Genomic DNA, 12,934 nt, shown 5'->3' with positions numbered 1-12,934 from the left:
AAGAGATTTTTCCTGTTTTTTTTTTGTGAAAAGATTTTTTCACTTTTTTTTATCTACACTTAATAGAAATATGGAATATAATTTATCAAAATTATAAAATTTTTTAAAGTTTAAAATTATACACATAATTTTAGTAATTTTAAATTATTTTAAAAAAAGTTTTTCAAAATATCTCAGCCCTAAACATATTGCAACCTTCACTGTCGCTTCTCCCCATCGGCGCCTCCCCACGTCGCCTCCGCTTCTCCCCATGCCTCTTCTCGACCTCCACTGCCTTTGCTGGTGCCATCCCCGCCATCGCATGTCCTTTCACCACATCTAGCAAAACTTGATCATCTGGTGATCTTTTCAACTCTTCTTCTTTGATCTCTTTTTTCCCTTGCTCTCGTTGAACGAGTTCTTTGTTCTTTGTTCCTTGTTCAGATTGGAGGAGTTTTTTCGGAGAGAGGGCTTGATCGGAGGAGTTCTTTGTGATCAGAGGAGTTCTTTGTGAGTGTTTTGAGGTTTGGAGCCGAAAAGGCGAGATTTCACTGCTTGTCTTGGGGTTCCGTTTGATTCTTTGTCTGAGGTAGGTTTGATTTGTGATTAATTTGTTGGGTTTTGTTTGAAATTGCTTGGTTTTGGTTTTGTAGAGAAACCTTGGATTTTGATCTTTGAGAATAGTTGGAATTTGGATTATTTGGATTGTTTTGAGAAACTTTATCTTATTTTATTGTTGATTTGCTCTCATGAATTATATGAACAATTGTTTAGAGTTGTGCATAGTCTTGGATCTGATCTCAATTCTAAGTGTTGGATCTTTTTCCAAATTAGATGTTTCTCTAATATAATCTTTATCCAAATTATATGAACAACGTGAGCTTTGAAAGTCAAATGTTTTTGGTTTTAAATATTGTAGCACCCGTCAGTCAAAAAGGAGTTGATCTACACATAATTTTTTAACTTATTTACCAGGGGAAAAGCAAAATCAAACAGAATGAACTGCAGTTGATTCTTTGTCAAAATCAGGAAACCAAGATTTATATACATGGTTTGATAATCATACTATTTGTTTCAATGCTAATTTATTATGTTGCCTGCTGTCAGTCATACTAGACAATTATTTAATCTATCTAACCAAAATATAGAATTAAGGTTTGCTGCCATTAGCCATTGACAGATATTTACTTAAAGAAATTTTCAATGTTTCTCGCTTGGTATATGAATTCTCAGTCACATTTCATGTAGTCTCTTTTATTATTGCGTTGTCTATGAGACATTATTCTGCCTTTGTATGGCAAATGTTAGTGGATACAATTGCCTCTTCTGTTATTGCGTGTCTAGCATTCATTTTGCGGCCTTTGTATGGCATTTGTTAGTGGATACAATTGTGTTATTTATATACATTAAAATTAATGTTGTCCTGCCATCATTCATTTTATACAATAATCCATATAGAACTCAGCTTTGCTGGTAATGGCCACTGACGGATTATTTACTTGGAAGAAATTTATAATCTTTGGCAATTCTTATCAGTATTTATTGAGCTTCTAGGATACATTATACTGACTTTGTATGCCATATATGAATCCAAATAAATGGTTCTCCGAGGTCCAATCATAATATATTCTTTTATGTATTTCTTTTTATTTTCTGAATTTCAATGTGAGAGCTTTCACTGCTTGCATATTAGTCCATGTTCTGGCCGAAAAGGAAAACACATATAGATCTTAGTAGGGAGTTTCAAGTATCAATGACTCTGGAAATAAGTTCATGTTTAATAGAGGAACTAATTTTAAATATATATATATATATATATATTGGCTAAACATTTTTTTTTCATTGGTTTAATACCCTGTGTGGATGGAAAAGTGTATAGCCCATTTTTTCTATCTTGGAGTTGCTACTGCTGTTGTTGTTGTTGTTTTGAGGGAGCATTTATGCTGTGCAAAAATAAAGAAAAATTTTTAATTACAAAGATCTAAATTGTCTGAAGATTAAATGATCCTAAAGCCCGGACTAATTTTTCTTTTGTCTGGGAAGATAAGAAAATGCTAGTGACTCCTCTCTCTAATGATGTTTCGTTCATGAATAGTCTGAAGCTTTCTTTTATTTACTTCTAACCTTGTATTTTCCTTTAGCAAAGAATCTAAAACTATGATTACTGCCTTTCTAATTTGTGTTTACTCCCAGAGTCAGGATTTTGTTGTGCACTGGCTCACTGTGTTTGCGGTTTTGAACCATCTTTTTAATTTTTGAATCTCTGTTCTTTGTTCTGTTCTTCTTGGCAAAAACCTTTTAAGATTAAAAAAAAGGTCAAAAGAGACCTGAAGCAAAACAACTGTAAGTGGTCCTCTTAGTAATTACTGTCGAGATTGACATTGAGAACAGTTCTGAAGACATCATTGGTCTTGGTCTTTTGCTGTTTGGTGGGTTTTTCTTCTCATTCATCCTTTTAAAGAGAAATAAGAGAAAGATGGCACTATGAGAGATGACTTGTGACTTATGACTAATGACTTTGGTGGCTTGATGACTTGTTGAGAGCTGTGGTGTGTGTGTGGGTGGTACTCATTTCCACTTGTGGTATCTTTCCTACTGCCTTCTTTGACCAATCAAAAAACTTTTTAGAGATTATTCATGTTTTACATGTAGATGAAAATTATATGAAATTTCTTTTTTGTTCTTATCCTTGATTTTTTTCTATTTTAACTCTATCTACTCTCATTTATTTGTTTCATGTATTTACACAAAAAAAGAATCTAATTCACTATCTCAACTTGTTTGTATTGTTGTTGTCAACACAATCAAATTTAGAAATTCTGGATGAGGTTGCTGAGGTTTTAGCTAAAAGTTGTGAGATAGTGTGAGTCACATTACTATATATATATAAGGTTGTGAATTAGGTGGGTCATGTTATATATTTTATATACATTTATATTTAGAGAGGGAAATAAATATACATTTATATTTAGAGAGGGAAACAGAGAGAGAGAGAGAGAGAGAGAGAGAGAGAGAGAGAGAGTCCAATTGAATTGAGCAACTTAGGTTGATTGGTTGCTAAGCATGCTACTTTTTATAAGAAGAAAAAGTTAAAAAGAGATGCACATGCTAGGGATTCCCTCACATGGCTTAGCAGCCTCAATTTTGCAAATCTTTTGACAAATCATGTTTAGGCCTTAAACAAAGAGTGCCATCCTTATCCTAGACACCATTAGTCCTTGTTTCCTAATCTCCAACTTTGCCATGCATATCTCTCCCTACTTAAGTCTATATACATATCAAACCAAATCAAAATCAACCCTCGTTAGCTGTCACTTGCTCCATAACGTGTGTTGTGACGTATTCGTATATATATATATATAACCTCAAGAAGAAGATGAACGCAACCACCGGTACTTCCACATGCCTCGAAATTTGGTTTGTCCTATTGTGCAGCTTTATACAAAAGACTGACCACAAAGTAGAGGTATCTAGATTCCGGCCATGACTTTATGATATGATGAGTCTCTATAGCTAGTGGTACATCATGGCTAAGGTCATTGCTGATGGAAAAGGCAAAATGGGGGTCCTCCATTTGGGGTTGTCTTATAAGTGGGAAGGCATTATTTTTGTACTAAATTTTTTTTGAACAACTTATAATAAATTTATCATTTCAGAAGAGAGAAAGAGAAAGTGTTGGTTAGGTCAAACCACTTGTGAGGTGCATTAGGGTTTGAACAGTTTAAGTGGGTTCAGAGAATTTCAGCTTTGATATTATTTATTTATTGTTGATCCAAGAAGAAGAACTTAATTTAATATCTCTTATGTTGCCATCAAAACAATTAAACAAATAAATGAGTACAAGATGGACCATTAATTGTACACTTGATAAGGTTTTCTTAGATCTTAAGAAAGCCAAGAAAATAAAAATAATAATAATAAAGAAAACCAAGAAAAAAACTCTTGCTATTGAACTATTTTATTATACACATTTTTTTTTTAAAACCTCATGCATGTATGCATTGCCTCCTTTTCTATATGATATATACATATCTAGGTGGGTAAACTTTCATTTTATTTTCTATATATATGATATAGAGTTACATATATATAATATATACCGGCTTTGTATATATCTATTATGAATATTAAACTATATATGAATATTCTTAATTATGAGTGATATTGTTTGAGTGGAGAATGAAGAGGGGGACAATTGATAACATTAATGTGGGTAGCTTTAATTAAATCCCTGCAGCCCATGCACATTGAATGTGTGCTCTAATGGATAACGATAGCGATATATCATCATCTTCTAGATGATGTATGTATTTATATATATATATATATATATGTTTGTTAATCAAGTCACTAACGGTAATTAATTAGTAATGGTAATTAGTTTTTTGTTAACACTTGAATGGTGCCATGATTCATGCCATAATTCAAGGGAGAGAACAACAACCTAATGATGGAATACTTAGCTAACACTAGTTTAGCCACTAGTTGAGAGGTGAAAGATAAAAGATAAAGAAGGGGAACCTCTTCTCAAAGCTATTTGGTGGGTCATTAAACAAATCATTTGAGTTCTTTATGCTTAATACATGATTAAGCTTGTTCTTAATCCAGATTAAGGCTGAGATTTAGAGATGTACAAGTGTTGTCATCACGAAACGTGTCCTAATTATGTTCATAAAACTTTGGTTAAGAAGAATGATATCTTTTATTTAAAGTACTCTTTCTTTTTTTCTTTGATACCTTTTAATCATCAACTTGTTTATGAACAAGTGACCTAGTGCGTGACGATTTGTGTTTGTGGAATATTTGCAGGGATCTTGTATTGTGAAGTAAAAAGGCATGTTTAGTGGGTCAAGCACTTGAAATCAACTATTTCCGAGTGAGAAACTATTTGGAGGTAAAATGGATAATCTTGTATTGCTATTTTTATAAAATGACATCTAATTAAGTTTAGGAGTTGCAAACAAGATCAAAATGCATGCTCATTAGTCAATTTCATGGCTTTGTCATCTGTAATAAATCATGTAGAATTGGTTAGTGTAATGGGAAGTTTAATTAACATATTCTAAACAAAGGAATCATGTAGACTGCCATCTAAGTTATTTTTTTAACATTATTAGTAAACTATTTAACAATAAATCTTTCCTATTATAACATTACTTTTATAATAGTCTCTCTAATAAGTATTGGCATGTGGAAATAAAATATATGCAAACACTAATATTATAAATCATTCTTTATTTTAATTTTTTTTAATTCTCACAAGTAATTTAAATCTATTGTTATTATTTCAGTGTTAATTCTTCAACCTATGGATAAAACGTGGATAAACCTTACATCAAGAGCAAGTGAAGAGTATATAAATGGGGTCACCAATTTCTTAGATTTTGCCTTTGCCAAATTATCCAAAGATGGTAAAATTTGGTGTCCTTGTGTTAAATGTGTGAACACATATAGGGTGTCCAGAAGAGAAGCATTTGATCACATTATTTGTGATGGCTTTCTTAAAGGATATGTTAGATGGATTTTTCATGGGGAAACCACGGAAGTAGCTACTTCTACTGTTATAAGTAATGAAGAAGAAATAGCGTTTGGCAATGATATTCATGAGTTATTGCATGATATGATGGCTGAAGAAGATATGAATGCTGATGTCCATAATATGCAATCAGAAGAAAGTCACTGGGGCCAACATTATACACACAGAATTCATAGTGACAATTTTTATAGCTTGATTAAAGATGCTGAGGTGGAATTATATCTGGGTTGCAAGAATTTCACAAAATTCTCTTTTGCGATCTATTTGTTCCACATTAAATGTTTGGTTTAATCACTATTTTAGTCCCTGCACTTTTCTCTTTCTACCTTTTTAGTCCCTACACTCAAGATTCCACCTTTTTAGTCCCTGTACTTTTTAAAACCGGTAAAAATAGTCCAACCTGTTACTCATCGTTAGCTTTGCCATCTATTTCATCCTATGTGGCTTTTCCAAAATATAATATATTATTAAATAATGTGGAAAAAATAATAAAAAATGAAAAAACATCTAATAAATCTCGGATTCGGATAAAAAAAAAAGGATCCGAATTGAAACCCCGCCAACCCTCACTTCTCTTTGTTTTTCCCCGCGTCTCCCCAGTAGCATCAAATCTAAGGACCCATCGATATCCTCCGCCACCAAGACCACCGCAGGTATCCATCTCTTTTGCAATCTGATGCTTGATAGCGGTTTGTGTATGTGAAGCTTAGGGTTTGGATGTTTTAATGTTGTCTTTGTTTAGGGTTTTGACATGGTCTTAATGTTAGGGTTTTATGGGTTGGGTTTTATGTTGCTTTTACTGTTTGCAATCTGGTTCTTTCTTGATATTGTTTGGTTATTGCGATGTTTAAGGTTTTGTTGATTTAACATTGTCTTGGTTTTAGGGTTTTGGTGGGTTGTTGATGTTAGGGTTTGTCTTGCTCTTTTTGTTTGCAATTTCATTCTTCTTGATAGTGGTTTGTTAATGTGCAGTTAAAGGTTTCATTGATTTAACATTGTCTTTTATTTGGCAATTTGATAGGTTCCAACTGGTAGGGTATATGTTGTTAATGTTTGTAGTTTTGATTATTTCTTGATGGTCTTAGGTGGGTTTATGTTGTGTTGGAGCAAGAATGGAGGATGTTGTTATTGACTGAATTAATTTCCTCAGTAACATGATATTGTCTGTAACCTTAATTTGATTGTTTTGTATTTTTCCAAAAGAGTTAGTGATGCCTGAACTAATTTCCTTAATAAGATGATAATGCCTATGTTTCATGTGCATGTTCCATAAAGGATTGTGATGTTTGAATGATTTGCAAAATATTTTTTCATAGTGTGCTGGCTGTATTTATTTACAATTAAATTTATTAGGTATAACATGTCTTCTTGGGATGCCTACATTATTAAATATCATCATGGAGGGACACTATTAAAAGAAGGACATGTAATCTATGTTAATGGGGCAGTAAATGAGTTTGTTGTAGATCCAGATAAGCTATGCTATTGGGATTTGCTAGGGGATGTGAAGAAAATAGGATATGATATTGAGAAGGAGGTGAACTTGTCATTTATAGATGGTGAGGGGACAATAAATTCAATCTGTGATGATCAAAGTTTGGTAGGTTTAGCCAAACATCTAAGCAAACAAAGGATTGTAGACATTTATGTTGAAACTACAAAGCTTAGGCACTGCAAGGAACTGCCAGGAGTTGTACTTTGTAATATTGGTGGTGATGTGGAAAAGCATGGTCAGAAGGTTAATGATATTGATAGTGATTCCAGCACAGATCATGATGAAAGGTTAGCATCAGTCCCTTTTATAGATTACAATTCAGACAAGGATGAGGAAATTGAAGAAGCCAGGGATAAGGTTCTGAGATATGCTAAGATGAAGAAGAAATGCATGGAAGATAATGATGTTCATGATACTAATGAGCAAGGAGATGGGGGACAACACAATAATGCTGAAGAAGGTCCCAATCTTGATACGTATAATTTGGTAGACCCCCTTATTGGCTGTGGGAAAGTTATGGGCTATGACAGTGACTATTTTGTCTCATCAGACCCAGGTAGCTATGAAGATACTAGTCAAGAGTCAGATGCAGATGATGCCAATAGACACAAGTCAAAAGACATTTACTATGACCCCAATGCCCCACTAGAAGATTTCTACCTGGATCTAAGGTTTGATGATTTAAAATTATTTAAGCGTGAGCTAGTTGATTTTTCATTGAGGAAAGGGTTTGAATTTCAATATTTAAAAAATGATGGAGTAAGGGTGAGGGTCAGATGTGCTGCAAAAGGCTGCAAATGGTTGATTTTTTGCTCATGGTGTAGTAGAAGAAAAATGTATGTTGTGAAAACTTATGTTCGGGAACATTCATGTTTTGTTGGGACATCGAAAAATAAGAGGGTAACAGGGAGTGTGATTGCAAGGAGATATTTTGATGTAATAAATGGTATGCCATGCATAAGGCCCAGACACTTAAGAGCTTTGTTAAGAAAAGATCTGGGTGTGTTTATATCTACTAAGGTTTGCAGAAATGCGAAGGCAATGGTTCTGAAGAAAATGGAAAAACAATATCAGGATGAGTTCTTGGTATTGAACAATTATATTCTTGAGCTTAAAGAAGCTAATCCCGGGAGCACAGTTTCTGCTGTGGCTGAAAGAAAAAATGGAGTAGACTTGCCTGTGTTTCAAAAGATCTACATCTGCATATCAGCAATTAAAGAGGGGTTTTCAGCTGGCTGTAGGAAAATTGTTGGCCTTGATGGGTGTTTCTTAAAGGGCTTAGTGAAGGGGCAGCTACTAGTGGCAGTGGGAAGGGATGGGAACAACCAAATGTTCCCTATTGCTTGGGCTGTAGTTGAAAAAGAGACAACTGAGAGCTGGGATTGGTTCATACAACATTTGCAAGCTGATCTACAAATAGGGGATGGCCTTGGGTGGGCACTCATTAGTGATATGCAAAAGGTAAAAAACAAATTACATGTGTATTCTTCAATTCTATTAATTTTTAAAAGATATGTAGAATGGATGTTCTGTGTTTTTAATTGTCCTTTTTTTGTAGGGGCTCATCGATGCAGTGAGAGACCTTTTGCCATTAATTGAGCATAGGATGTGTGCTAGGCACATATATGCAAGGTGGGGCAAGAGGAACCCCGGGAAAGAAATTCAGCTCCAATTTTGGAATACAGCTAGATCTACAAATAAGGTTGAGATGTTGATGCATTTAGACAGGATGAGAAATTTAAAAGGAGGAACCATTGCTGCAGAGGATCTATTAGAGAATTGGCCCATTGAAGGATGGTGCCAAGCATTTTTCAATGATGTGGTGAAGTGTGAAGTGATAGACAATAACATGTGCGAAACCTTCAACGGTGTCCTGCTAGAAGCTAGACATAAACCAATTGTTAGTATGCTTGAAGACATTAGACAGTATGTTATGAGCAGGATAGTTGTAAAAAGAGATAATGTTGTAAAATGGAAGAGTTCTTGTGGGCCAAACATAATTGCAAAGATTGAAAAAGAAAGAGCAAAAAGTGGAAAATGGCAGGTGGAGTGGAATGGGGGGGCAAGGCATGAGGTATTTTGGGACAACTTGGTGCTACATGGGAGAGAAAGTTATGTTGTTCAGCTAAGGACCTATAATTGCTCTTGCGGGAAATGGGACAAGACTGGAATCCCCTACCAGCATGCACTTGCAGCACTTGCATTCCAAGGTTCTGATCCACTTGATTATATAGCTGACTGGTTTAGGAAAGATATATATCTCAAAGCATATGAACATCTTATCAATCCATTGAGAGGCAAATCATTTTGGCCAACAAGTGCAGAGGGTCCAATGCTTCCACCTATGGTGAGGAGAATGCCGGGAAGACCTGTTAAGAAGAGGAGAAGGGAACCGATGGAACCCAAAAATAGAAGCCAAACAAAACTTTCAGGACAATGCAGGGTAATGAGATGTAGCATTTGCAATGTTCAAGGCCATAACAAGGCTAGGTGCTCACAAAAGGCTAATATAGTAAGTTAATGGTTTTTGATGTGTATATTGATCTTTATTGCCATATTGCTGAAAATAATTGTTGTCCATATGTAGGTTGAAAATCCCCAGATTGACTTGCAAGCTGATACAGTTCCTCCAGGAAATAAAGCCAAATCAAGTGAGAAGAGAAAAAGCATGGCAAAGAGTACAACTGCTTATGGTCCTATGAATACCTTCAGAGTAAGATAGACTTCTCAAATTCATATGGAAATGCACAACAAATCACATGTTTACTTTATATTATCTTAATTGTATAAGTTACAAGGTGTGAAAATGGTTTCTCATATGATGCAGAGTTACAATGGTCATATGATTCTTGGGAGGGAAGTAACACATGGATCTTCATTCATTACTAGCAGTGAGTTGCAGGTGAGTTTATATTGTCATTGTATATTAATATACCTTGTTCATATCACACATATGTGTCATTTGGTGATCTTGATAAGCAGGAATTAAGAAATAGAAGATTAAGGCCAACAGGAGAACAGAACATTGAATCAAGGCAGCAAACCTCTTCAATTGTGGGCATCCCAGTCTTTTCAACACAGGATAGCACAACAAATGCTACAATTGGACAAACTAATGTAGATGGATGTTAAGAACTAGTTGTGTGAAAGACTTTTTGTGAGCTAGTGTTTTTATTTTTTGGTTATGTTCCAAACTTAAGTAACGAATTATTAGAACTCTGTTTTTGTGAATATCCCATGCAAGGTTGGGTCTTGTTTTGTTAAATGCAGGGTATGATGTCACTATGAACTTTTTGTACAATTGCCAGATTAAATGAATGAAGTTCTAATTCCCTGATTGATTGGCCCATTTTGGACTTGTGAATTTCTTGTGATTGAGTTTGTGTATATTTATTACTGACTATTGAAATAATTATGTACTATTTGTCAACTTTTTGAATTGTTTCTGAATGTTTGACAACTTTTTTGGATTAGGGCATATCTGTTCCAGGTTTTTGGATTTTGGTATATAGTTAAACAATTGATAATGTATTATTTAACAATGGACAAGTTATTTATATATTGAAATCTATTACTGGCTACCAATTAAAATGGCCAGTTGTTAGCTTCTTCAATTCTTAGTCAAGAAAAGTTTCAATTTATCTAGTGCATAAATTAGCACCAAGGCTGATACTGCAAGCTAGGAATAACAATGTCATAAAAAATACATGGAAAACAATGAATATCTAACAAATTACCATATAACTTTATTGTTGCTTCAACAATAGATTTACAAAATTTGTATAAGTTATAGATCAACAAAGCTTTTTAAAAAACTTCCCAAATTTACAAAATATTCAAAGAAATTGTGATCATAATTATGTAATTGACTTGAGCCTTGTGGATGAAATCAAGATTGTAAACATTTTCCATGTATATGGCCTGGGGGCTCCTCTACCATTGAAATGGAGAGATTGCTCAACAGCTCCAATAAGAGTGCAACAGTTGTAGGTGATGGATAAGAAGGCAGCGAATACTAGTAGAGGAAAGGACCAACAGTCACGGTGACCATTGTGGGTGTAGAGAGGGAAGAGAAGGGACCGGCGGTCACGATGACCATCACGAGCAGAGGAGAGGACCGGCGGTCACGACGACCATCGCGAGCAGAGGAGAGGACCGGCGGTCACGTCGACCATTACGGGTGTACAGGAGGAAGAGAAAGGGCTGGCGATCACGTTTATCCGAATCCGAGATTTATTAGATGTTTTTTCATTTTTTATTATTTTTTCCACATTATTTAATAATATATTATATTTTGGAAAAGCCACATAGGATGAAATAGACGGCAAAGCTAACGATGAGTAACAGGTTGGACTATTTTTACCGGTTTTAAAAAGTACGGGGACTAAAAAGGTGGAATCTTGAGTGCAGGGACTAAAAAGGTAGAAAGAGAAAAGTGCAGGGATTAAAATAGTGATTAAACCTAAATGTTTTAATGGGTGGACCAACAAATCCTTCAATGCATTACTAGACCTACTGAAACTTGTTCTACCAGAAGGTAATACATTGCCAAGGTCATATCAAGAAATGAAAAAGATGATTTCTGCATTAAGTTTAGGTTATGAAAAAATGCATGCTTGTCCCAATGATTGCATACTATTTTGGAAGGAGAATGCAAATGAAGACAAATGCACAAAATGTGGAGCTTCAAGATGGAAAGAGAGCTTGAATGATGGAAAAAGTGATTCTGAAGATGCTTTTACAAAAAAGAAAAAAAAAAGCTACCAAAATATTACGATGGTTTCCTCTTATTCCAAGATTGCAAAGGTTATTCATGTCTTCGAAAACTGCTTCTCTAATGACTTGGCATGAATATGAACGTACCAAAGATGGATGCCAAAGACATCCTGCAGATTCTCAAGCTTGGAAAGAATTAGATTCTCGATATCCTCAATTCTCCTCTGATCCTCGTAATGTTCGGTTGGGATTAGCTTCTGATGGTTTCAATCTATTCATAACTATGACTATTGTTCACAGTGCTTGGCCTGTTATCTTGATACCTTATAATTTACCTTTATGGATGTGTATGAAGCAGTCAAACTTTATTCTTTCCTTGCTTATTCCTGGTCCAAAAGGACCTGGAAACAATATAGATGTATACTTGCAACCGTTGATTGAAGAATTACAAGTGCTTTGGGAAGTTGGTATAGAAACTTTTGATGCGGCCACAAATCAAACTTTTCAGTTACATGCAGCAGTTATTTGGACAATAAATGACTTTCCTTCATATGCTAATTTGTCTAGATGGAGTACGAAGGGAGAGTATGCATGTCCCTATTGTGGATATGATGCCAATTCTAAGTGGTTAAAACATAGTAGAAAGCATTGTTACATGGGCCATCGTAGATGGTTGAAACCTAACCATAGGTTTCGTAATGATAAACTTTCTTTTGATGGGACACAAGAATTTAGAAATGCTCCATTACCATCATTTGGTATTGAAGTGTTGAGACAAGTGGAAGATATGAATGGTAGCAAAGATGGACCTTGGAAAAAGAAGAGCATTTTTTTCACATTGCCTTATTGGAAACATCTTCTATAGCGTCATAATCTTGATGTCATGCACATAGAAAAAAATGTATGTGATAACATCTTTGGCACATTGATTGGACAAGATGGGAAATCAAAGGACACTTATAAGTCCAGACTTGATCTTGTTGAAATGGGTATCAGGAGCGTTCTTCATCCCAAAACTCGTCCTGACACTAATATTCAATATTTACCACAAGCTTCCTATCAGATGAGTTTGGAAGAAAAAAATACTTTTTTGAAGATTCTCAAGGAAATGAGAACTCCATATGAATATTCTTCTAATATCTCACGTTGTGTGCAACTTAAACAACAGAAGCTCATAGGACTTAAAAGTTATGATTGTCATTTATCAA

At 34.7% G+C, this 12,934-nt stretch overlaps 1 protein-coding gene across 1 annotated transcript; it reads left to right on the top strand.

Moving 5' to 3' along the window:
* Positions 1–208: 208 nt before the first annotated feature.
* On the top strand, positions 209–10,289 carry LOC120253684. The gene is made up of 8 exons (XM_039261962.1): positions 209–339; positions 424–568; positions 4,789–4,873; positions 6,869–8,471; positions 8,569–9,522; positions 9,598–9,723; positions 9,838–9,912; positions 9,993–10,289. Exons 4-8 carry the CDS (start codon positions 6,876–6,878, stop codon positions 10,140–10,142), a joined length of 2,901 nt encoding a protein of 966 aa, XP_039117896.1. The 5' UTR covers positions 209–339; positions 424–568; positions 4,789–4,873; positions 6,869–6,875; the 3' UTR covers positions 10,143–10,289.
* The last annotated feature ends 2,645 nt before the right edge of the window (positions 10,290–12,934 follow it).

This window comes from Dioscorea cayenensis, unplaced genomic scaffold (assembly GCF_009730915.1).
Source record: "Dioscorea cayenensis subsp. rotundata cultivar TDr96_F1 unplaced genomic scaffold, TDr96_F1_v2_PseudoChromosome.rev07_lg8_w22 25.fasta BLBR01000165.1, whole genome shotgun sequence".
Taxonomy (NCBI): Eukaryota; Viridiplantae; Streptophyta; class Magnoliopsida; order Dioscoreales; family Dioscoreaceae; genus Dioscorea; species Dioscorea cayenensis.
The sequence above is the reverse complement of the archived record's forward strand: the minus strand, read 5'-3'. Positions and strand labels throughout refer to the sequence as shown.

Excerpts from the sequence above, each read along its gene's own strand:
- LOC120253684 (XM_039261962.1), top strand. The coding sequence starts at position 6,876 with ATGTCTTCTTGGGATGCCTACATTATTAAATATCATCATGGAGGGACA. Across the intron at positions 9,523-9,597 it reads GCTCACAAAAGGCTAATATA|GTTGAAAATCCCCAGATTGA; the intron begins GTAAGTTAATGG and ends GTCCATATGTAG. Across the intron at positions 9,913-9,992 it reads TTACTAGCAGTGAGTTGCAG|GAATTAAGAAATAGAAGATT; the intron begins GTGAGTTTATAT and ends CTTGATAAGCAG.